Source organism: Chiloscyllium plagiosum, chromosome 26, assembly GCF_004010195.1.
Source record: "Chiloscyllium plagiosum isolate BGI_BamShark_2017 chromosome 26, ASM401019v2, whole genome shotgun sequence".
In the NCBI taxonomy this organism is placed as follows: domain Eukaryota; kingdom Metazoa; phylum Chordata; class Chondrichthyes; order Orectolobiformes; family Hemiscylliidae; genus Chiloscyllium; species Chiloscyllium plagiosum.
In genome coordinates, this window is record NC_057735.1 from 3,483,354 (window position 1) to 3,510,008 (window position 26,655).

At 45.7% G+C, this 26,655-nt stretch overlaps 1 protein-coding gene across 1 annotated transcript in view; it reads right to left on the bottom strand.

Annotated features, from left to right (window-relative positions):
- The window catches only part of LOC122562922 (protein phosphatase 1H-like), a 61,140-nt gene that overhangs the window by 13,856 nt on the left and 20,629 nt on the right, over positions 1-26,655 (bottom strand). The window contains exons 2-5 of the mRNA XM_043716224.1: positions 9,058-9,187; positions 7,095-7,421; positions 2,116-2,228; positions 1,161-1,245 (exon numbers count right to left, since the gene is read on the bottom strand). Coding sequence (XP_043572159.1) covers positions 1,161-1,245; positions 2,116-2,228; positions 7,095-7,421; positions 9,058-9,187 — 655 coding nt within the window. The remainder of the gene's footprint in view (positions 1-1,160; positions 1,246-2,115; positions 2,229-7,094; positions 7,422-9,057; positions 9,188-26,655) is intronic.

The window sequence follows — 26,655 nt, forward strand, 5'->3', positions numbered from 1 at the left end:
AGACAAACAGAGAGAGAGAAAGAGAGAGAGAGAGAGACAGACAGACAGACAGACAGACATACGGAGACAGAAAGAGGGAAAGACAGAGATACAAAGAGACAGAAAGGGTGTCACACACCCACAAAGAGAGTGACAGAGAGAGAAACACACACACACACAATAGCAGAGGTTTAGCCCCAGGCAGCTGAAGGCATGACTGTCCACGGTGCAGTGATGGCTATCAGATGGTTTACAGCCAGAGCCACAGAAACATGGGGATCTCTGGTGGAGCTAGAGGAGGTGAGAGCGATGTTGAGAGATGATATCACGAAGGAATTTGGAAATGGTGAGCTTTATGATGGAGGTGGTAATTTAGTGGGACCACTATCGGTCCATGCTATGTGACTGAAGCCCTCACATTGTCTGCTGTAACAAGTAAATTGGAACGATACTGAGGCCAATTCCTGGGCTCTGGTGAGCTGGCTGAATGTGAGGTGATTGCTGTACATGGTTTGGTTTTTTACAGTAGGGAAATGCTCCTGCTTGTTATCGGCTCACCCTCCACATGTAAATAAAAAACGTGCATTTATATAGCACTTTTCATGCCATCAGGATGTCCCAGAATACCTTACTGTCAGGGAAATACACAAGTGTGGTTATTGTTGTAATGTAGGAAAGGCAGCAGCCAATCTGACTCCAGCCAGCTCCCAGGCGTTCTCTCTTTGCTCAAGTAACATCACAAATCTTGCCCAGAGAATCTGGAAGAATTCACTTGCTCTCCCTCAGCTGTGACGCTATTAACACACGAGTTGAGAGAGGAGGGGGATCACAATTTGCCAGCGTTTCTGTCAGTGCAGCACTCCCTCAGCACTGCCAGCCTCAATCTGTGCAGTCACAGCTCTGCAGTGAAAGAGGAACCCACGATTTTCGGTGCCGTGGAGTGAGAGAGAGTCTACACACAAGCAGAATTCTGGAGCACTATTCAACCTGAGAAGGCAGCACAGCAGCCTAATCCTGCAACCAGCCTTCACTCTTGCAGCTGGGATCATTGATCTGGGAGTTGGGAGTCGTGGTCAGTTCATCATCAAATTGGGAACTGCTACACATCTTGGAGATGGGGAAGGCAAAGGAGGAAAGGGAGAGATTGTAGAGAGAAAAAGAGGCATGAATCAGTTCCTTACTAAATACTGGAGTCTCTGTCGCTCTGATTCCGGGGTGAACTCATTAGAGAGCGGGATAATTTCACCATTGCGGATTAGGATGGCTCTGAAATTCAGACGAAAAGCAACAATTAGCTTAACTGAGTTTAGACGTGGCACAAGGCTGGAGTTAGCTGGTCTGGAGCTTGCTCACTTCCCAAAGAATCCTGACACTTGGAAACAGGGCTGCTCAGATACATGCAGTGGATCATGGTCAGTGGATCCCTCCCAAGAGATCGGGATGTCCCTGATTCCATGGATGCCTCTTTCAGTGAAAATCAGATGTCCCTGACTGAGTGGATCCCTCTTAGTGAGAAGGAAAGGCTGAGAGTGGGAAGGGGGGAGCAGGTGGGGGGTCAGGGCTTAGGGATTGAGGGAGGGGGCTGTCAGAGAGGAGGTACGGGGTGGGGATGGGGCGGGGAACTGACTCAGACTCAATAGAATCAGACTCAGGGTCAGCTCCAGGGCCAAAGGGACAGATTGGGAATGTCAGATACTCCCCCAACCCCGGGGTGGGAGGGGGGGGGGTTCAATTACTGGAGGACGCAGGTACAAAGGGCAAGGGTCAGAGGGGGAGGAGTTTAAAAGAGATGTGCGAGGCAAGTTGTTCACACAAAGGATGGAGAGAGTGTCTGGAACATGCTGCCAGAGGAGGTGGGGGAAGCAGACACAACAGCAACACTCAATGAGCATCTGGACACATACATGAATAGGAAGTGAATAGAGGGATACGGATCCTGTAAGCGAAGACAGTTTTAGTATGAAAAGGCAAAATGTGTCAGCACAGGCTTGGAGGGCTGAAGGGCCACTTCCTATACTGCATTGTTCCTTGTTCCCAGGATGTTATAACCCCATTGTCTGTCCCCTATCTCCAGTTCCATCTTCTACTCAGCATCGACACATGATCCATTTCAATAAGGCCAGCAGGATTTCATACCTGCTGTCACCCGCATTGGCAATGTAGATTTTTCCCAGCAAGTACACGACAGCCAGAGCACAGCACCCCCCCTGTGAGCCATGTGCTTTCTGTTCTCTCTCTATCTGCTGATCCTGCAGAAACAAAACCCATACGTCAGACCACAGACTCGGACTCGTGTATACACACGACCCCTCGCAACAAACCCGCTCCCCTCCCAACCCTAAAAATAAACCTTTGTTTCTCCTGAAGGTAGCCCGCGGTAAAAACAGAATTATTAGGATCTGAAACACACAAAGATATTGCTGGAGAAACTCAGCAGATCTGGTAGCATCTGTAGAGAGAGAAACAGAGTCTAGTGCGATGGGTTTTATACCCCAGAAAGGGGAGGGAGGTAGATGGGGAGAAGGAAGAAGAGGTTAGTTCAAGGATACATTACAAGGTGAGGGAGACTAAATGACAACTGGTCAAAAGGCATACAAAGAGTGGTCATTATTGTACTAAATCATCGAATCATAGAATCCCTGCAGTGTGGATACAGGCCATTTGGCCCAACAGGTCCACACTGACCCTCCAAAGAGTAACCCATCCAGACCCATTCCCCAACCATATTACTCTACATTTACCCCTAACTAATAAACCTAGCCTACACATCCCTGAACACTATGAGCAATATCCCGTGGCCAATCCACCCTGACCTGCATGTCTTTGGGTTGTGGGAGTGAGCCAGAGCACCCAGAGGAAACCCACGCAGACACTGGGAGAATGTGCAAACTCGACACATAGAAAGATGTATGTAAAGTGTACGAAAAGTTTTATACCGTTGGTAACTTCTGTTCCAAGGTATCTTTGCCATTTTCACAACAACAAAATCAACCCCATCACTTCTGCATCTCTCTTCAGTTCTGAAGGAGCAGAGTCTGAGATTGGAGACGTTGCCAATGTCTCTCTCCCTAGGCACCAGTCAGCTGAGCGTTTCCAGTATTTTCAGTTTTAATGTGCACTTCTCTGGGATCTCGATTTCACATCAATCCAGCGTTTTGATGCAAAGTAAATTATATTTCGACCATGCCTCTCACAACCTCAGGCCCTTCCAAGGTGATGTGCAGCCAAAGAAGAATTTTAATCTCATAACTGTCCGAACGTAGGAAACGCAACCACACTGCACACAGCAAGATCCCACACACTGCCCAGAAAATGTCGCAGGATAAAGCACTAGCAGATAATGAGATGTCCCTTCAAGATGAGCATGCCTGAAGAGATAGGAACATAGGCACAGACCATTTCGCCCCTCAAGCCTGTTCCAACATTCAATGAGATCCTGGTTGATCTGTGGCTTAACCCCACCTACCTGCCTTTGGTCCATATCCCTTCATACCTTCTGCTAATCAAATACAAATATAAGATTCAAAATGAACAACTGATCCAGCATCTGCTGGGAGAGTTCCATACTTCTCCTACCCTGTGTGTGTAGAAGTGCTTCACAACATCTCTCCTGAACAGTCTGGACCTAATTCTCAGACTATGATCCCGAGCTCTAGAATCCCCAACCAGTGGAAATAATTTATCAATACCCTAAGGCTTTCTATAGGTATGTCAGGAATAAAAGAATGACTAGGGTAGGAATAGGTCCAGTCAAGGATAGTAGTGGGAAGTTGCGTATGGAGGCTGAAGAGATTGGGGAGACACTGAATGAATACTTTTCGTCAGTATTCACTCAGGAACAGCCGGCTGTGCTTTTCCAGCACCACACTCTTCGACTCTGATCTCTAGCATCTGCAGTCCTCAACTTTCTCCATGTATCTGCTGCCCTTGTCCTTCCAGATGGAAGTGGTGACTGGTTTGGAAGGTCTCATCAAAGATGAGATATTGCAGAGAAATCTTGTGGATGGTACACATTGTTGCTACTGTGCATTGTTATTGAAGGGAATGAGTATTGAAGGTGATGAATAAGGTGCCATTCAAGCAGGCTGCTTTGTCCTGGATGATGTTGAACTTCTTGTGTGATGTTCGAGCTGCACGTATCCAGGCAAGTGGGGTATATTCCATCACATTCCTAACTTGTGTGGAGTTGCTGGTGGACAGGCTTTGCAAAGTTCCAAGGTGTGTTATTTGCTGCTGAATTCCCAGTCTCTGAGTTGCTCATGTAGCCACTGCCCCCAACCCCTTTCGCCACTTGCTGCTGACTGATTGGAGCTTGGTCGAGTGGTCATTGGCTGGATTGGATTATCCTGTTTTTTTATGTAAAGGATATACTGAGGTATTTTTCCAGATAATTGGCTCAAAGCTAGTATTGTAGATGTACTGGAACAGCTTGGTTAGGAGTGTCAGTAGAGTACAATTACTAGAATATTTTCAGGACTCACAGCTTTTGCAGTATCCACTGGCCTCAGTAGTGTCATGATTTCATATGAAGTGAATTGAACTGGCTGACAGTTGGTATCAGTGATGTTGGGGACCTCTGGCAGAGACTGAGATGGATCATTCGCTCTCCTCTCCTGGTTGATGATGGATGTAAATATTTCCGCCCTTTTTCTTTTGTATTCACGTGTTGCGTTTTGCCTGTTGTTGAGGGTGTGATCTTTGTGGAGTCTGCACTTCCTGTTTGTATTTTATCTACCCACCACCATTCCTGCCCTGGATATGCCAAGATTGCAGAGCTCCATTGGCTGTGAGATGACTTTGCCGGTCTATTAAAAATCACGCAACGCCAGGTTATAGTCCAACAGGTTTATTTGGAAGTACAGGTAGACAACTCTTTATCTGAAATCCGAAAAGCTCTGAAATCTGAAGGTTTCTTCATGAAGTTTTTTTCTCAAGGTTGTTTGGCATGCAAACAGTTAACTTTCATAGCTTTAAATTAAGGGGGGGTAGGTATAGGACAGATGTTAGGAGTAGATTCTTTACTCAGCGAGTCGTGAGTTCATGGAATGCCCTGCCAGTAGCAGTGGTGGACTCTCCTTCATTATGGGCATTTAAACGTGCATTGGATAGGCATATGGAGGATAGTGGGCTAGTATAGGTTAGGTGGGCTTGGATCGGCGCAACATCGAGGGCCAAAGGGCCTGTACTGCACTGTATTCTTCTATGTTCTATGTTCTATGTTCTATCCTGTTTTTTCTCTTTTCTTTATTCATTCATGGGACATGGGTGTTACTGGTTGGGACCAGCATTTATTGCCCGTCCCTAGTTGCCCCTTGAAACGGTGGGGTGAGCTGCCTTCTTGAACCGCTGCAGTCCACAATGTTCCACAATGCCACTAGGGAGGAAATTCCAGCATTTTGACCCAGCGATACAGAAGGAACAACAATATATTTCCATGATCTGCTCTCGTAGCCACTGTATTTTTGTGGTGAGTCCAGTTAAGTTTCTGGTCAAATTGTAAGCCCCCAGAATGGTGACAGTTGAGGTGTCAGTGATGATAACACCTTTGAATGCCATGGGGCAGTGGTTAGATTGTGTCTAATTGGTGATGATCATAGCCTGGCATTTGTGTGGAATGAAAGTTACTTGCCGCTTGTCAGACCAAGCCTGGATATTGTCCAGACCTTGATGTAGTTGAACATGCACTGCTTCAGTATCTGAGTTATGAGTGGTGCTGAACATTGTGCAGTCATCAGCGAACATTCTCACTTCTGACTTTATGATGGAGGGAAGGTGGTTGATGAAGCAGCTAAAGATGGTTGGGCCCAGGACACTGAGGAACTCCTGCAGAGATGTCCTGGAGCTGAGATGACTGACCTCCAACCACCACAACCACCTTCCTGTGTGTCAGGTATGACTCCAACCAGCAGACAGTCTTCCCCTGGTCCCCATTGATTCCAGTTTTGCCCGGGCTCCTTGATCTCAGACTCGGTTAAATACAGCCTTGATGTTAAGGGCTGTCACTCTCACCTCACCTCTGGATTTCAGCTTTTGTCCATATTTGAACCAAGGCTGTAATATCTCACAGATGTAGATCTGATAACAGGGAGACCAACCATCAACCACCTTCAAAGCACAAAAAAAGAATTGAACACTGTTCACTGAATGAAAACAGGCAAAGTGGACCAGGGCTGTGCTCAGGAAATTTGGAGAGAGGAAGAAAAACTCCCTCACACACCGCGTCTCATAATCAGTTAGCTCAGGTGGCTGCACAGCTGATCTGCAATGCTGAGTGACACCAACAGCAAAGTTCAAGGACACTGTGAAGGCCTCATTTTCTCAATCTCACTTGTAAAGTGGTAACTGTCAGACGAAAGTGGTCACCAGTCGACTCTCTCTCTGTCTGTCTCTCATGAGAGAAACCAGCCTTGGGTCCTCTCAGACTATAGCAGCATTCACTAACAGTATGTCAGTACACCTTTAACAGGCATGCTCATGATCTCCTCGCTGCATCAAAGCATGAGACCTGAAGATAGAAAGATCTCTTGTCCTAACTCGGATCACTTGAGGCCAAACACAGTACAAGAAGCTCTGTTGTAAACCTAGAGTTTAAAATTAGCCCAGAAACCAACTACCTGACAATATTTTGTTACAATGCATGCATGCTTGATTGATTCTTCAATATCATGACATCCATATGCCATTTCTTATGTTAGAATAGGTAATATAGTCATTGATATAGAAGATAGGGGCAGGAGTAGGCCATTCGGTCCTTTGAGGCTGTTCCACATTCAGTATGATCATGGCTGATGCTTCAACTCCGTCCCCATTCCCACTTCCTCCCTATATCCTTTAATCCCTTTAGCCATAAGAGCTCCCAGATCAGGTAACACAACTTGTGCGCGGTAGATTGCAGCCAGGTGAAGTGAAGGGGGTGTGGACTCAGGAGATTGAAAGGCAGAAATGAAAGCCATCACACACAAGGTTAAGCGAAGGAAGTAAGGCTAACACACACACACACATACACACACACACACACACGTATCAGTGAGGGCTAGTAAGTGCGAAAACACAGTGAAAAGTCTCAGTCCCCAACACTGGCTGCAGAGGGAGTGAGATCCTACAGGAAAGCTCACCATCTGGCGAAAGGCGTTCTCGATCGCACCAATGATCAGATGCTCGTGGGATATTTCCTTCTCCAGCAAGAAGCGTGACTCGCTGTCGGTGGGAGGTTCCCAGTCCCCCTCGTGTGAGGGGCACTTTGCACCATTTCCCGTTACCCCTTTGGTGTGGCTGGTGAGGCAGATGGGGGGTGGCACATCACCATCTTGCAGGATGTCAACAATGTCTTGCAGCTGCTCGCTGATGTGAAGGTGAAGCAGTCTGGCAGCCATCACAGCAGCTGCTGTCCCCGCGTGCCCATCAAACAGTGCCCAATAATGGAATTCAAGTCCATCCCTCTCCTTCAAATACAAAAGTGGAAAAGTGCTAACTTATTTTTCATGGTGATTTGCTAATTATGTTGTAACTTCCTTGGCATTTGACCTTCCACGCACAACGTTATCAGAACAGGTATCTGGATGCTTGTCACAGTTCTGCTTTTGGGAGCTTCCTGTGAGCAAATTGGTTGCTTTGTTTCCTACAATACAGTTGTGACTTCACTTCAAAAATAACTTATTGACTGTAAAATACAATGGGACATTGTAAGTTTGTTGAAAATATTACAGGAATTCCACTCTCTGTTTATCTACTGTGTTAACTACAACCTGAAATGGCATTATTAGAGTGGCTTTCACAACTTCGGACTTCCCAAACCACTTTACAGCAACAAAATAATATTTCAAATGCAGTCACTGCTGTCACACAGAAAGCTCAGCAACCAAAACTAGAAATTGCTGGAGAAACTCAGTAGGTTTGGCAGTATTTATGGATAAAAAAAGCAGAGTTAGTGTTTTGAGTCCAGTGACTCTGGATTAGAAAATTCTGAAGAAGGGTCTTTGGACCCAAGACATTAATTCTGCTTTCTCTCATGGATGATGCCAGACCTACTGAGTTTTTCAAGCACTTTTTTTTTAGATTACTTACAGCGTGAAAACAGGCCCTTCGGCCCAACAAGTCCACAACGACCCACCGAAGCGCAACCCACCCATACCCCTACATTTACCCCTTACCTAACACTACGGGCAATTTAGCATGGCCAATTCACCTGACCTGCACATCTTTGGACTGTGGGAGGAAACCGGAGCACCCAGAGTAAACCCACGCAGACACGGGGAAAATGTGCAAACTCCACACAGTCAGTCGCCTGAGGCGGGAATTGAACCCGGGCCTCTGGCACTGTGAGGCAGCAGTGCTAACCACTGTGCCACCGTGCCGCCCACATTTCTGTTTTTGTTATAGATTTCCAGAATCTATTGTTCTTTGTTTTATAAACACAGTGTCTAATAGGGGGAGGTGATGGTATTATCGCTGGAAATGTTAATCCAAAGACCCAGGGAATATTCTGGGGACCCGGGTTCGAATCCCACCACGGCAGAGGGTGGAATTTGAATTCAATAAAGAATCTGGAACTAGGAGCATTCTTGAAGTAATTGTCAGGAAAACCCCATCTGGTTCACTCATGTCCTTTAGGGAAGGAAACTGCCATCCTTACCCGATCTGGCCTACTTGTGACTCCAGGCCCATAGCAATGTGGTTGACTCTTAACTGCCCTCTGGGCAATTAGGGATGGGCAATAAATGCTGAACTACCCCTCATCCCGTGAATGGATTGTAACAAAACAAAATCCTGACTGCAGACTCCCAAAATACAGCAAAGTGACAGAAACCAGGCCATTTTTTTTTTTCAGTATTGTTCCACGATGATTAAATATTGCCAGTTCTCCTGCTCTTCTTTGAAGTAGTGGCTTGGGATCTCTTAAATCCAGAAAGGCCCAAACCATTGTCTGAGTTTTAACAGCTCATCCAAAAGACAGCACCTACAGTGATTGAACAATATGCTGGGGAAACAAAGGCAGGGTGGAGGGTCTTTCTGGATGGGGGAAGGCTGGACAGTGTTTAAACCCCCTCCCCGAATCATCTCAGGAACAGCATCACTCACCTTGCCCGTGCTCCTGTCACCTTTGACCACCTCGCCTGCTGTACTACTGTTCGAATTCCTCCTTTCCACCCACACTATTTCTCGGGCAGCTTGATCTTCATTGAAGACACTTTTCCCAGCATTAATCACCCTTTTGGAACAAGGAAAGAAATTACAGCAAACTGTTAATCCATAGACCCCTCAAAGCTGCCACCCAGGTTGTCAAGAAGACGTATGGTGTGTTGGCTTGCAATAGCAGGGGGATTGAGTTTAAGAGCCACAAGGTTATACTGCAGCTCTATAAAGCCCTGATTAGACCACACGTGGAATATTGTGATCAGTTCTGGTTGCCTCATTATCAGAAGGACGTAGAAGCTTTAGAGAGGGTGCAGAGGAGATTTACCAGGATGCTGCCTGGACTGGAGGGTGTGCCTTATGAAGAATGGTTGAAAGAGCTAGGGCTTTTCTCATTGGAGTGAAGGAGGATGAGAGGTGACTTGAGAGAGGTGTACAAAATGGTGAGAGGCGTAGATAGAGTGGGTAACCAGAGACTTTTTCCTAGGGCGGAAATGGCTATCACGAGGAGGCATAATTTTAAGGTGATTGGCGGAAGGTTTAAGGGAGATGTCAGAGGTAGGTTCTTTACACAGAGAGTGTGTGCACATGGAATGCACTGCCAACAATGGTGGTAGAATCAGAGACATTAGAGACATTTAAGTGACTCTTGGATAGGCAAATGGATGATAGTAAAATGAAGGGTATGTAGGTTAGTCTGATCTTAGAGTAGGATAAAAGGCTGGCACAACATCGAGGGCTGAAGGGCCTGGACTGTGCTGCACTGGTCTATGATCTAATGTGGCTGTGACAGTCCCTGTCCTGCAAAAGGCAAAGGCAGATCCTAATCACAGAAAGTGCATATGGGGGAAAGCAGAAACTGGGACATGATCTAACTGAGTGGCAGAAAAGGCAGGGTGGGGACGTGGGGGAGGCAATGGCCTCGTGCTATTGTCACTAGACTATTACTCCAGAAACTCTGCTCAAGCTCTGGGGACCCAGGTTCAAGTCCCGCCGTGGTACACAGTGGAATTTGAATTTAATCAAAAAAAAATCTGGAATTAAGAATCTACTGATGACCATGTGGCAATTGCCAAGACAAACCCATCTGTTTCACACATGTCCTTCAGGGAAGGAAACTGCCATCCTTACCTGGTCTGGCCTACACGTGACTCCAAACCCACAGCAATGGGGTTGATTCTCAACTGCCCTCTGAAACGGCCCAGCAAGTCATTCAGTTGTATCAATCAATCCATAGTCTCAACAAAGAAATGAAAATGGACACAGCATCTGACATTGAGGTCTGCAGTGGTTCCAGAAGGCAGCTCACCACCACCTTCTCAAGGGGCGAATAGGGACGGGCAATAAATGCTGGTCCAACTGGTGACACTCATGTCCCACCAGTGAATAAACAAGACTTGAGGGGCTCCTCTTGTTCCTGTGTATTTTGTGACACCATTCTGCAAGTTCCATCTTTGTCTGTCCATCTTTCTGGCCAAGTCACAGTTTCTGTCTACGGGGTTTGGGGTGGGGATTAGGGGAGAATATCTCACTAAGCTAACCACCATCTTTCCTACATTATAAACAACACCTACATTCCAAAACAAGTTTGTTAGCTGTGAAGTACTATGGGGCAGCCTGAGGTACTGAATGGTGCTACATAAATGCAACCTCCTTTTGGAGTTGGTTACTCATTCACAGTAGATAGCACTAGGGGTTCCACAAGTAGCAGTTGCTAATGTGATCCCAGATGTCACACAAGCAAAGCAGACCTGAGCTGCTGATGGATTTTTACGGACAGCCATCTGAAGGAAGTGCTATTTTATCTGGTATCCTGGTTAAAATTAGCAACAGACTAATGGCCATTTCCTGTTGTTACAGTGAGTCCTGATTCATTGTAAAAGCTTCAGTCTTCCAGTGTTGACACCAAGAGTGACACGTAAAATAAGCCACTTCTGAATCATCGGCTCTTACAGCATGAAAGGCCACTTGGTCCAGAATGCTTTTGCTAGCCCTTTTAATCCAATTAGCCCAATCCCTCTACTATTTCATCTGTTTCAACTAGCTACATGTTGCCATTGGGCTCAATTAGCTCAGATGACTAAAAGGCTGGTTTGTAATATAGCCTGACACTGATGGCACGGGCTCCAATCCTGCACGGACTGAGGTTATGAAGGTCACACCTTCTCAATTTGCTCCTTACCTGAGGCATAAGAAACAGGAACAGGAGTAAGCTCCTCCAGCCTGCTCCACAGTTCAATAGGACCATGTTTGATCACATTCCTCACACCCACTTTCCTCCTCCTTCCCCATAACCCTTAATTCCTCAACTGATCAATAATCTATCTCAGCATTACATATACATAAGGACTCTGCCCCCACAGCTCTCTGTGGTAAGGAGTCCCAAAGACTCTCAACCCTCTGGAAAGAAATTCCTCCTCATCTCAGCCTTAAATTGGTTCCCCTTCATTCTGAGACTATGCTTTCTGACTCTCGACTCTCCCGTGGAGGTAAAGCATCCTAGGGGTGGTGACCCTCAGGTTAGACCTCCCCCGTAACCTCTCTCTAATGACAGAGAGTGGGATTATGGTGGATTTTGCTGTATTTATTTCCATTTAGAACGTTTTCACTGACTCTGCTCTCTCGGCATACCAGACAACGCATTCCAGACCGTCACATCTGACACTGCAAGAAAATGTCTCATTTCCACCTCTGGATCCTTTGTAAATTATCCTAAATCTCTCTGTTCTTGTTACTGACAGTAGAAGAAATTCCTACCTATCAACTCTATCAGATCCGTCACCTGCTCCCCTGACAGTGCAGCACTTCCCCGCACTGCATTGTGACCCAGCCCAGATACTTGCGCTAACATCTCTGCAGTGGGCCTGGTAATCACCATCTTCTGTGTCAGAGGTAAGACTGAAATAGCAATAGAGGGAAACAGAAAAGGACAAGTAGAGATGGAGGGTGAAAAATGGTGGGGGAAATGCAGCAGAAAGACAGGAAACGAGATTAATGGAAAAAGGAAGAAGACAGACAAGCAAAATGGAAAGAAACAAAAACAAGACATACAAAACACACACGGCCAGTAAATACTGTCATTGCAAAGCACGCTGACAAAGCCGAACAAAGGAAATGGGTTGTGACCATTTAGTCTTTTCTAGTTCCTCTCTTTCCAAGCAGAAAGCTTCATCACTTGACTTTGTGGTTTTAGAACCCAGTGATGATGAAGTTAGACATTTACTGCAGAATCTGGCAACCAGCCCTTGATGGAAGCTGTTATAACAAAAGAAATAACTGTTACGTTGGAGCAGGGTAAACAATCAGTAACCTTTCTCTCCTGACAGAGTGCTACACAGCAGTGGGATGAACGAGGAATCTGAGAAAATGAGAGAGAGAGAGAGAGACACACACATACACACACACAATCCAGCACTAAAACTAATTAGATTAGATTAGATTTCATACAGTGTGGAAACAGGCCCTTCAGCCCAACAAGTCCACGCCAACCCTCCGAAGAGCAACCCATCCAGACCCATTCCCCTCTGACTAATGCACCTAACACTACGGGCAATTTAGCATGGCCAATTGACCTGACCTGCACATCTTTGGGCTATGGGAGGAAACCAGAGCACCCGGAGGAAACCCACGCAGACACAGGGGGAATGTGCAAACTCCACACAGACAGTCGCCCGAGGCTGGAATTGAACTCGTTTCCCTGGTGCTGTGAGGCAACAGCGCTAACCACTGAGCCACCATGCCACCCTAAACAGACTAATTAATTAATTTAGCTGGGATAATGGGGCAGTTATCAATTGCTTTTCCACACTGCCTCACGCAAACGAATGAAGTGTATTCAATAAAGGAAACCAGAAATCTTAGACTGGTCAAGGGTCTGAGAGTCTACAATAAACAATCAGCTGCAGTTTCTGTTGTTGTTGTGTGAAGATAAGAACATGCTTCAAATGGTACTGAGATGAAAAAGAACTTTTTTTAAACACCAAATTTATCATTCCTTCTGTTTAATTACATTAGACCTCCACATCATGGTCTAAGGTAGGTGAAGCATCTTCGGATGGCTGCAAGAATGAAATAAGAAATAACCATGACAAAGGATGAAACGTCAGGAGGTGATTGAAGAATGGTCTGGAACGTTTGGTTAAATTCTTGTTACTCCGTGCGTCTTTGAGGGTTGGTTAGCTCAGTTGGCTGGATGGGCAGTTAGAGTGATGCCACACCGGCTGAGATTATCATGAAGGCACTACTTTTAACCTCCCCTCCTATAACTGGAGGTGTGGTGACCCTCAGATTAAACATCTCCAGTCCTCTCACTGCAACCAGGGAGCAGCCTGGTAGGACTATAACGACTTGACCTTATGAGGAGCATGGACAGGATGGATCAAGAGCAGCTGTTTCTTTAGTTGAAGGGTCACTTACAAGGGGCTGTAATCTTAAAGTGAAAGGCAGGTCGTTTAGAGGGAATTTGAGAAAGTGTTTTTTTCACCCAGAGGGTGGTGGGGAGTTCTGGATTGAGGATTGTTGAGGCAAGAAACCTCCCAACCTTTAAGGAATACTTGGATGATCCACTTGAAATGTCATAACATCTAAGGCTATGGGTCAAATGCTGGAAATCGGGATGAGTTTAGATTTAGAGCAATTCTGATAAAGATCACTGGACCCAAAATGTTACTCTGCTTTCTCTACAAAGATCCTGCCGAGTTTCCCCAGATATTTCTGTTTTTGTTTCTCTTCTCCAGCAGCCACTGGTCTTTGTTTTCTTTTCAACTTACAGTAGTTTTTATCAGTGCAATCACAACGGGCAAAAGGGCATCTTCTCTATCGAATAATTCCATGCCCCCTCAGGTGAATACAAAACATCCCATGACACTATTGGGAAGAGCCACAAGGGAGTTGCCCTGGTGTATTGGCTAACATTTACTCATTAATCAACATCGATAAACCCAGAAGCTGGTCATTATCACATTGCTGGTTGAGAGAGCTTCCTGGGAGCAAATTGGGCTGCTGCTTTTCTTCCATTAAAACTATGATATGTCAAAAGATTGGCCAAAAGACTCTGGAGATATCCTATGATCATGAAAGTGCTACCAAAATGCCAGTCTTTCCATTCAGTGTTGCATGTGGTTCTGATAGGGTTAATACTGATTCAGTGCCACAGACAACACCCAGTGTGATGACATCACAAGAGTTGGCTTGAGGAGAGTAAGGAAGGAGTCACACTTAAGACCGGGTCCTCCAACCTAGGGGGCAATGAACGTTCAGTCATGGAGTAGGATTGAGACACGGATCAATAGATTGGGTGGCACGGTGGCTCAGTGGTTAGCACTGCTGCCTCACAGCGCCAGGAACCCATGTTCAATTCCAGCCTTGAGTGACTGTCTGTGTAGAGTTTGCACATTCCCCCCGTGTCTGCGTGGGTTTCCTCTGGGTGCTCCGGTTTCCTCCCACAGTCCAAAGATGTGCAGGTCAGGTGGACTGGCCATGCTAAATTGCCCGTAGTGTTCAGGGGTGTATAGGTTATGTGCATTAGTTAGGGGAATGGGTGGGTGAGTTAGTCCCTGGAAGGTCAGTGTGGACTTATTGGACCAAATGGCCTACTTCCACATTCTAGGAATTCTATGATTTCCAATTATTGAACAGCGATAGGGCAGGAATATAGCGCTGTGGTAGACAAATCAGTTGGGAAATCGTATGGCATCGTAGGTTTGAGGAGCTGAATGGTCATCTCCTGTGTCTATATGAACTAGGAACAGGCCATTCAGCCCCTTTAGCGTGCTCCATTATTCGTGGCTATCCCATTTTGGGCTCAACTCTACTTTCCTGCAGTCTCCCATAACCCTTCAACACATTACTAACTAAAATGCAACACCTCCTTCAAGTTTCTTAAAGCCCTGGTATTTACCCACTCTGGGAAAGTGAATTCCACAGATTTGTGACCCTGCCTTAGAAGTCATTCTTCGTCAGTTCGGTTTTAGTAAAGGGGTGACAGATTTAAACAATGACCCCTTGTTCTATGTGTAAGTAAGTGGAGGGATACAATAAATTACATTTTTACTAATACAAGAGGCTTTTCTAATTAGACTCAGAAGTAGTTATCGTCATCCACACCAGGCTACTGGAGAAACACAGGAGGTGGTCTTGGTGGCAGCACATCTGATATTCAGGAGGGTCACTAACCGATTCGTTAACTCAACCCAGGGGGAAATCAGCCATGGACTCAAAAAACAGCAAGCAACAGCTACTCGCTACGCAAATTAAAACATGTGACCAGTTTTGACTGAAAGTTACATAAAGAAATGGAAAATGAAGCATGTTCTGAAATTGGAAACTGAAACACAGAAGAATAAAAATAGGAAAATAGGGAAGTTCACAGGCACCTGATTGTGTGTGTTTTTCTCTGTTCAGGATTCTGCGCAGTTATAAAGCACAACTTGTTTAATGGCTGCTCATAGGTCATTCAGGATCAGAGTCAGCAGGATTGTGAATGAAATAAAGAGATTCAGAATCCTCTCACTGCAAAGTATTTTCATGTCTTCTTTGAGAGGCCAGAGGGAACATCCCATTTCCAAACATCACCCCAGCTGACTGAAACCTCAGGTACCTACAGTGAGCAATGGTGATGCAGTGGGAAATGTCACTGCGCTAGTAAAACCTGAAGCTCACACAAACAGTCTGGGAACTAAAACACAGAAACTGATCAGGGAGGTCCAGCAGTGTGCGGAGTTTCTGCAGCAATTTCTGCTTCGGTTTCAGACTTCCAGTATCTGAGCTCTTTGGTTTTTTTATTGTTTAATGTTCTGGGAACAAGGGTTCAAATCCTGCCATGACAGATGGTGAAATTTAAATACAGTTCTTAAAAATCTGGAATTAAAATTAGCTGGGTTACTGGCAACCACTGCTAATTAGTATACAGAACATGGGCCAAGTGCTGGATAATGGGATTAGAATCACAGATTCCCTGCAGTGTGGAAACAAGCCCTTCAGCCCAACAAGTCCACATCAACCCTCCGAAGAGTAACCCACCCAGACCCATTCTCCTATCCTATTAGTCTACATTTACTAATACACCTAGCCTACACATCCCTGAACACTATGGACAATTTAGCATGGCCAATTCACCTGACCTGCACGTCCTAACACTATGGGTAATTTAGCATGGCCAATCCACCTGACCTGCACATCTTTGGAAGGTGGGAGGAAACCGGAGCACCCAGAGGAAACCCATGCAGACATGGGGAGAATGTACAAACTCCACACAGACTGTCGTCCAAGGGTGTAATCAAACCCGGGTCCCTGGCGCTGTGAGGCAGCAGTGCTAACCACCGAGTCACCACGCAACCCCACAGATTAGAATGTCTAGGTGGTCGATTTTGACCAGTGCAGGCTTGAGGGGCCAAACGGCCTTTTCTGCTATAGACCGCTATGACTCTATAAAAGCCCATCTGGTTCTCTAATTGAATTGAATTGAATTGAATCTATCGTCACATGTACTGTGACACAGTGAAAAGTTTTGTCTTGTGAGCAATACAGGCAGATACCAGAGTTAATTAGCATAGATAAGCAAATACTAGATAAACAGCAGCAAAAGCAAAAACACAGGTACAGGCGAATGTTAAGAGTTTGAGAGTCCATTCAGTATTCTAACAACAGTAGGGTAGTAACTGTTTCAAAACCATTTTGAAACCAGCTGGTGCATGTGTTCAGGATTCTGTACCTTCTCCCTGATGGTAGAGGTTGTAGAAAAACATTGCTAGGGTGGGATGGATCTTTGAGAATGCTGGCGGCCTTTCCTTGACAGCGGGCCTGGTAGATGGATTATATAGATGGAGGATTGGCCTTTGTGATTGTCTGGGCCAAGTTCACCACTCTCTGTAACCGTCTCCGATCTTGAACAGTACAGTTGCCATACCAGGTAGTGATACATCCAGACAGAATGTTCTCGATGGCGCACCTATAAACGTTGGCAAATTTCCTCAGCTGCCTGAGGAAGAAGAGACGTTGTTGAGCCTTTGTAACCAGTGCATCCACATGAAGAGTCCAAGAAAGCTTGTTGTGGATGACCACTCCCAGGAGCTTGACACTCTCCACTCGTTCCACCTCTGTGTTGTTAATGTGTGGGGGGCATGAGTATCATTCCGCCGAAAGTTAATAATGAGTTCCTTGGTTTTGCCGGCATTGAGAGCTAAGTTGTTCTCAGTGCACCATTTTTCCAGGTCTTCCACCTCCCATCTGTATCTGTTTCGTTGCCATCTGAGATTCAACCAACTATGGTGGTGTCATCAGCGAACTTGTAAATGGCATTAGTCTGGTATTGGTGATGCAGACATGGGTATACAGTGAGTACAGTAGGGGGGCTGAGTGCGCACCCTGGGGGCCTCCAGTGTTGAGTGTTAGTGAGGATGAAATATTGTCCCCAATCTTCACTGATTGTGGCCTGTGGGTCAGGAAACTGAGGGTCCAGTCTTCGAATGCCTAACAGGAAAGGAAACCTTAGCCAGGTCTGGCCTACATGTGACTCCAGATCCATAGAATTTGGTTCATTCTTACCTGACCCCTGGATAATTAGGGATGGGCAATAAATACTGGGCTAGCCACCAACTCCCACATCCCATGAAAAAAATGGTTTTAAAAACCATCACACACACCAAATCCCAACCACCCAATTACCCCTATGTTTGCTGACCAATACTGCCTTCCAATCCCAATGTTCACAAGCAAGTTCCCTCCTAAAGATTCTCCCCTCCCCTTTAAAGTGGCTTCTTAAAACCTAGTCCATGCAGTAAAATGCTGGAAAGAGATGTCCCCTTGACAAATCCACCGTAAAGTCCCAATCCTCTGAAAGAATCCATGATTATTGCTTGTTCTTTTCTCATTTGGTTGCAAACATCCACAAAGCCAGCGAGGAATCTTTCTCAACAGCTTCACTGCAGGTTTTATTGGATGTAACAACAACTCGCACTGCAAAGAGATCCCACCTCTGGCACTGAGCCACACAACTCAGGATCCGAACCAGCCGTGCGTTAGAAGGAGCTTCCCAAAAGGAACTGCAGGCTTTACAGAGGCAATGCCACTGTGTATTGTCTGGGAACACAAAGGCACTGATGGCAAAGCAATAAAGAAAGAAAAGGCCGATTTTCAGTGACAGTGTAACATTGGACCTAGGATCAAGAGAAGGCCATCTAAGCACTCCAGAACACCAGCCACTCCATTGGCTCATAATTGTTCTCAGGGCAGTCTGCACCATTAACCAGACTCAATTGTCCATCAAAAATCTCCCTTCCTCAGCCTTGAATGAAATGTAAGGACCTATCCTGCACCACCTTCTTGGGAAGAGAATCTCAGGCTTGAATGACCCCCAGAGAGGGAAAAAAATACTCCTTCTCTCGGCCTTAAAAGGGTGACCTTTTAATCTTAAGCCATGTTTGTTAGTTTCAGTTTACTCCGTAAGAGGAAACATCCTCCTGGTATCTACCCTGTGCAGGCTCCTCACCATATTATTGGCTTCAAGAAGATCTCTTCTCATTTTTCCAAAACCAATAGATTTTGGTCCTAAGCTCAGGAATGAGTCAACAGAACCTTCCCAGATGCTGGGATGGCACGATGGCTCAGTGGTCAGCACTACTGCCGCATAGTGCCAGGGACCCAGGTTTAATTCCACCCTCGTGGTGTGGAGTTTGCGCATTCTCTCAGTGTCTGCGTGGGTTTCCTCCCACAGTCCAAAGATTTGCAGGTGAGGTGGATTGGTCGCGTTAATTGTCCCATAGTGTCCAGGGATGTGCAGGCTAGATGGATTAGCCATGGAAAATTGTAGGGTTGCAGGAATGGGATGGGATAGGATACGTTTGAATGGAATGGGCTGAAACAGCCTGCTTCAACACTATAAAGATTCTATGATCTTCTGACACTGGGATTATCCATGTGGGACTTTTCCATACGAGCACTGTGGAATCTTGTGATATTTGCCACCTTTATTAGGGAGTGGTGCAGGGTAAGGGCTGTTTGAGGTAGTTCACAGCTTTGTCTGGAGCCTATCTAGTGGTTATTGGTAAATGATACACCACTATAGAGTATCTACAGAAGAGGCACAGTTCTTAGATAACAAGAAGGTTCATTGCATGATAGCAAGAAGTATCACCAGCATTGGTCAGAAATAAGGGCAGGGAGCTTTTACAGATGCAACTGCTCTTTCTGACAGCTAGAGCACAACTTCTCATCTCCACCACAGACTGTGAATAGACATTAGTAGAAAGCAGAAAAATTAATCCTTTCAGAACCTGAGTATTGCTGAAAGAAAGTCAATTGTCATGAGGGAAATTCACAAGAAATGCCAATTCAAAGGGAAAACCAATATGTATACTGCATGACAGCAGTGTGTTGATTAGTTGGCAAGAAGATGTTGATTGGTAAAGGCATTGTCATGGAGAATGAACCAATTAATGAAGATTGACAGTTAACTGACAGGCTATGTTCAAATTTTAAACTAAGTAGGTTGTCTCTGATTTCTCTAAGCAATGTCCTGAAAAATAAACAAGGAAATGCTGTCATCCAGGTTTTGAGTTAAAACAGGAGCAGTGAGTGTATACATTCTTTCTGCCTGTGAAGAACTGGGTCCTGTCAATTAAAATATTTGGCTCCCAGTACACATAAAATACATCTCATCATAAGCCCAACTGAAAATCTTAAAATTGTTGTCAGTATATTTCTTCATACGCTCTGGTTTATTCAGTAATTGTCTCCTACTGCAGGATCACAGCTAATGATGGACACTGGTTTGCAAATGCAAATGGTTTGGGTATGATCAATACTTTATTTGTTACAAACAGCTAAAGAGAAATGATGTTTGATAAAATCCATCAGTCTTTGGGATATAAAGTCTCCGTACATGGTATCACACCAACACAAAAATTCATATACCAAAGTCTACATTTGTATGATAACTGAATGACTAATTATACTGTCACCATGAATACAAGACAAAAAGCTCTCTAGCTATAAACAGTTTATGATCCGTCATCATGAAAATGTTAGAAATTATTGTTGAATCAGTTTTAAAAAGGCACCTGTAAGTTCAAGGTAATCAAGCAATTAGGTTATACAAAGCAAGAGATTGCAGAGTTCTGAAACGCAGAGGGATCTGGGTGTTCTAGTGCATGGGTCAGAATAGATTAGTGTGTAGGTAAAGCAAGAAATTGGGAAAGCTAACGGAATACCATTGAGGTAAAAACAATGACTGCAGATGCTGGAAACCAGATTCTGGATCAGTGGTGCTGGAAGAGCACAGCAATTCAGGCAGCATCCGACGAGCAGCAAAATCAATGTTTCGGGCAAAAGATGAAGGGCTTTTGCCCGAAACATCGATTTTGCTGCTCGTCGGATGCTGCCTGAATTGCTGTGCTCTTCCAGCACCACTGATCCAGATAATGGAATACCATTGTCTATCACAAAGGGGAATTAAATACAAAAGCATGGAAGTTATGTTTCAGTTGTGCAGGGTACTGGTGAAACCACATCTGGGGTACTGTGGACTCATCCAGTTCTGGCCTCTTACATTTTCCCCATCCATGTCACACACTCTTATCTCTTAACACTTCCAGAGCTCGGCTCTGGAATTCTCCTTGAGAGAAAGTGAGGGCTGCAGATGCTGGAGATCAGAGCTGAAAATGTGTTGCTGGAAAAGCGCAGCAGGTCAGGCAGCATCCAAGGAACAGGAGAATCGATGTTTCGGGCATAAGCCCTTCTTCAGGAATCATTCCTGAAGAAGGGCTCATGCCCGAAACATCAATTCTCCTGTTCCTTGGATGCTGCCTGACCTGCTGCGCTTTTCCAGCAACACATTTTCAGCTCTGGAATTCTCCTACCAATATCTCCTTCTATAAGATACTCCTTAAAATCTCTTTAAAAACCAGGTTTTCAGTCATTTAATATCTCACTTTTTAATGTGGTGTCAAGATTTGTCGGCTCACGTAGAATAACATTATCAGGACTGTTAAAGATGCTACACAAGCAATTGGACCAGGCGGAGTACCAGGCTGTGCACTCAGAGCATGCGCAGATCAACTGGCAGAGGTCTTCTTGGACATCTTCAACCTCTCCCAGCAGCAGGGCACTGTCTCTGCCTGTTTCAGGAGGGCCAACATCATCCCTGTGCCTAAGGAGGCTCATACAACATGTCTCAATGACCATCGCTCAGTGGCCCTAACCTCGCTGGTCATGAAATGCTTTGAAAGGCTGGTCATGGCATTAATCAACTCCAGCCTCCCCACTACTCTTGACCCACTCCAACAGATCCATGTCAGATGTCGTATCACTTGCCCTTCACTCCTCCCTAGAGCATCTTGACACCAAGAACAGCTACGCAAGAATCCTACTCATTGACTATAGTTCAGTCTTCAACACTATTATCTCCTCAAAACTGATTACTAAACTGAGTAATCTCGGACTATGCCCCGCTCTCTGCAACTGGCTCCTCACTTTCCTGACCCACAGGCCTCGGGTGATGATTGGGGACAATATTTCATCTGCACTAACACAACACTGAAGCCCCCCAGGGGTGCACACTCAGCCCCCTACTGTACTCACTGTATACCCATGATTGCGTCGCCAAGTACCAGACTAATGCCATTTACAAGTTCGCTGAAGACACCACCGTAGTCAATGAAATCTCAGCTGGAGATGAAACAGACTACAGATGGGAGGTGAAAGTCCTGAAAAAATGGTGCACTGCGAACAACCTAGCTCTCAATGCCGGCAAAACCAAGGACTCGTTACTGACTTTCGGTGAGATGTTACTCATGCCCCCCACACATTAACAGCACAGAGGTGGAACAAGTGGACAGTGTCAAGCTCTGGGAGTGGTCATCTACAACAAGCTTTCTTGGACTCTTCATGTGGACGCACTGGCTACAAAGGCCCAACAACATCTCTTCTTCCTCAGGGAGCTGAGGAAATTTGGCATGACGGTGAATACCCTTACCAATTTTTATAGGTGCACCATCGAGAGGATTCTGTCTGGATCTATCACTATCTGGTATGGCAACTGTACCATTCAAGATGGGGGAACGGTTACAGAGAGTGGTGAACTTGGCCCAGACAATCACAATGGCCAACCTCCCATCTACAGAATCCATCTACCAGGTCTGGTGTCAAAGAAAGGCCGCCAGCATTCTCAAAGATCCATCCCACCCTGGCAATGTTTTTCTACAACCTCTACCATTGGGGAGAAGGAACAGAAGCCTGAACACACACACCAGCCGGTTTCAAAACAGTTTCTACCCTACTGTTGTTAGAATACCGAATGGACTCACAAACTCTTAACATTCACCTGTACCTGTGTTTTGCCGCTGTTTACCTATTATTTACTCTGTGATCTGCCTGTATCGCTCGCAAGACAAAGTTTTTCACTGTGCCTCGGTACACATGACAATAAATTCAATTCAACTCAACAAATGCAAGTTGTTGTTCTTGGACTTGGTATTTTTATTGAATAAGGGGTCAATATAAACTAAATGATTGCCCTCACCCAAACCGATTTTGTGATACTTGGGGTGAGTGAAAGTTCAAGAGAAACAGGCACACGCTTTCACTCACACTATCCTCTGATTGAGGTTTCTCAGAGAGGCAGCCTGTGATAGACACACATATCCTCCCACGCCTATTTAAAGAGTTGCTTTGCTATCACCAGCCACGCAGGTGGAGGGTGCAGACTGATTTTCCATCACTAAATTACTTGAATGCCGCCCACAGATACAAAATCCTCGTCCACAGACAAGCTGACGTCAAGTTCAAAGTAAGTCAGCGTCCACTTCCATCGCAGTGAACAGCCTGAAAAGAGGGAGGGAAAGAGAGAAAAGGGGGACGGATTCACATTTGCACTGCAGCTGAGTCACAGCCTCAGCACATCTCAGAGTGCCTTACGGCCCATGGTCTACTCCTGACCTAGAGCTGTGATATTGGAAGCATCTGGAGACAGTAAGGACGGCAGATGCTGGAAACCAGAGTCAATAGTTGTGAAGCTAGAAATGCACAGCATCCGAGGAACAAGAAAGTCAATGTCTGAAAGGGTTTGGGACTGAAACCTGCCACTCAATTTGAGATAGGGTTGTTAAGAAGGCGTATGGTGAGTTGACTTTCATTAACAGTGGGATTGAGTTTAAGAGTTGCGAGGTTTTGCTACAGCTCTATAAAACCTTGGTAAGACCACACTTGGAATATTTGGTCTAGTTCTGGTCGCCTCATTATACAAAGGATGTAGATCTTTTAGAGAGGGTTCAGAGGAGATTTACCAGGATGCTGCCTGGATTGGAGGGCTTGTCTTATGAAGAGAGGTTGAAGGAGCTAGGGCTTTTCACACTGGAAGAGAAGACGGAAGAGAAGTGACTTGATAGAGGTGTACAAAGTAATGAGAGGTATAGATGGAGTAAATGGCCAGAGACTTTTCCCCAGGGCAGAAATGGCTGTCATGAGGAGTCATAATTTTAAGGTGATTGGAGGAATGTATGGGGGGGATGTCAGAGGTAGGTTCTTTACACAGAGAGTGGTGGGTGTGTGGAATGCACTGCCCAAGGTGGGAGTAGAATCAGAGACATTAGGGACATTTCAGTGACTGTTGGACAAGCACATGGGTGGCAGTAAAGTGAGGGGTGTCTGGGTTAGGTTGATCTTAGATTAAGATAAATGCTCAGCAAAACATCGTGGGCCGAAGGGCCTGTACTGTGCTGTACTCTTCTATGTTCTATTAAATGTTGTCGTTCCTACTCCTTGGATGCTATCTGAGTTGCTGTGCTTTTCCAGCTTCACTCTGGCTTCCAGAATCTGCCATCCTTACTGCCCCCTGATGCTTCCAATATCACAGCTCTACGTCAGAAGTAGCTCATGGGCCATAAGGAAGAGCCATGGAATGTTCCAGAAGGTTTCAATCACCTGACCCCTCACATCCAACCACATTCGCACTGTTACTTACAGATCCATCTTTACAGTACACAAACACAACTTCACTCGATCAAATGATTCCCGTCCATTATTCCGAACTACAATCCAGTCTTTTTAGAAACAAGAAAATCAAAAGGTAATCGTTCTTTTAAAAAAAAAACCAATAAATGTTTTTTCTCATGGGGAGTCCTGGAAGCTTCCGGTGGTATTGGCAATTCCAAGTACCCTCCCGGGATTGGAACAATACCCTGGGTGAGGGCCCACTCGCATTCTGCGCATTAAACATCCACCAAGTTCAGAGGATATAACCAGGATCAGGGGGTGGGGGTGGAGGGTTGGGAGTGAGTAGAGGGCTGGTGTGGATAGCAAATGGAGCACCTGCTCATCCTGTCCCACCAATGGAGCAAATACTCTCGGCCTTTCTGTTTAGGCTAACACAGGTTGAGGTAGTATCCGAGTGAGGTATTGGGAACAGATTGGAAGGTGGGAATGGGGAGGTTTAATTATTCCACACAACACCCAAAGCCAGTGCCAGTACCAGTAGAGTCCAAAACTCCCACTGCTCCCCTCCCTTACTCCCTCCTGTTAGATGGAGCAAGTGAGGATTGCTAAAGAGCGTAAGCTCGAAACGTCGACCCTCCTGCTCCTCGGATGCTGCCCCAGCGGCTGTGCTTTTCCAGCACCACACGTTTGACTCCCTCCACTTATATCCTTCACCCTCAATGAATATTCAGTCTCATTGACTCCATCATTGGACCAGGGGTCTAACTGACCGTCCTTCTGATCCTGCCTCATTGACACCAACAAAGCAAAACCCTACCTCAGCACATTCTAAAGAAGGGATGGGCAATATGGCAAGATGGTCGCATTGTGGCAATGTCACTGAACTAACAATCCAACAGGTCCAGGCTAATGCTCTGGGATTATGGGCTCACATCTCAGGATATTGTGCCAATCCTGGGAGGGTACCTGGGGTTGCCAACACCACCGGGGGTACTCTCTGAGATCCATGAGAAAAACCATTTATTGATTTTTCTTTGCTGAAGAATTCTCAGCAATCTTCAGCCAGAAATGCTGAGTGGACGATCCATTTCGGCCTCATCCAGCGGTCCCCAACCTTACAGATACCAATTTTCAGCCAATTCAATTCACTCCACGTGGAGGCACTGGATACTGCAAAGGCTGTGGGCCCGGACAATATTCCAGCAATAGTACTGAAGACTTGTGTTCCAGATCCTCAGTTCCCCTAGCCAAGCTCTCCCAGTACAGTTACAACAATGGCATCAACCTAACAACATGGAGAAATTCCCAGGTATGTCCTGTATATAAAAAGCAGGACGAATCCAACCCGGCTAATTACCGCCCCATCAGTAAAGTGATGGAAGGGGTCATCAACAGTGCTATCAGGCAGCACCTGCTTACAATAACCTGCTCAGTGACGCCCAGTTTGGGTTCTGCCAGGGCCACTCAGCTCCTGACCTCATTCCAGCCTTGGTTCAAACATGGACAAATGGGCTGAATCCAGAGGGGAGGGAGGAGAGTGACAGCCCTTGGCATCAAGGTCACAGGTCAGGAGTGTAACGTAATACTCTCCACTTGCTTGGATGCTCACAGCTCCATTATACTCAAGAGGTACAACACATTAATGACAATGTAACTCACTTGACTGTCACCTCATCTCGCATGAAGGTCAAGGACAGAAATACATGGGAACACCACCCCCTGCAAGTTCCCATCCAAATCACTCACTATCTAGACTAGGAAATATATCACCGTTCCTTCACTCTCACTGGATCATCCCCACTTCTAATCTTGGGACCTTCCCTCAATCCTAACACGTGTCCTACACCCAGGAACTGCAACAGTTCAACTGGCTGCTCACACTTATTGTCGCCACTTAAGGATGAGGGCAAGGAATGTGGGCCTTAGCAGCAATGACCGCATCTCACAAAAGATTAAAAAGGAGATGGGCAAGGTATGAGACAGAGAAAATATACCTCAGAAACCTTACTGGCTAACGCACAGACAAAGCACAGCGCTTGAACAGGCCTGTAGAAGTTGTCTTTGCGCCCATTCACAACTCCCAACCTGCCAGAAAATTTGATCAGACTGTAGGGACCTCAGGCAATGGGTCCTTCCTGCATTTGGCAATTACTGTTCTATTAAAACAATTCGGGCAGCAGGATGATTCCCAACAGAATCCAAGCATGCGCTGTGTCTTGATGGGGAGGTTGGTTCAAGATGGGTTTTTTTCGGTTGTGTGCAGGTATCGGACACAGTGAAGAACAATGAGTGTGTAAATCTTTATTTATATTCCCCACCAGGAAGAAAGGAAACACCCGAGTGGCCAGTGACAAGCAGTGCCCTTCACATCAAAGGGCAATGCTGCGGGATCAAACAGTGAAGGGGAGGGCAGGGATCAAATCAAAATAGAGTTGGAGTTAGAGGGGGAATTGGTTCAAGTTATATTTATTCCTAATTTAAGGAGCACTTGTCAAATTGGAAGCTATAAACCAATGAGGGGAATAAATTAATGATAAGGGAAGAACAAGGTGGCCACAGCATTACTCCTAGAGCCTGCACTGTGGTTCTCCGCGCTGTCTTGCAAACTGTCACAAT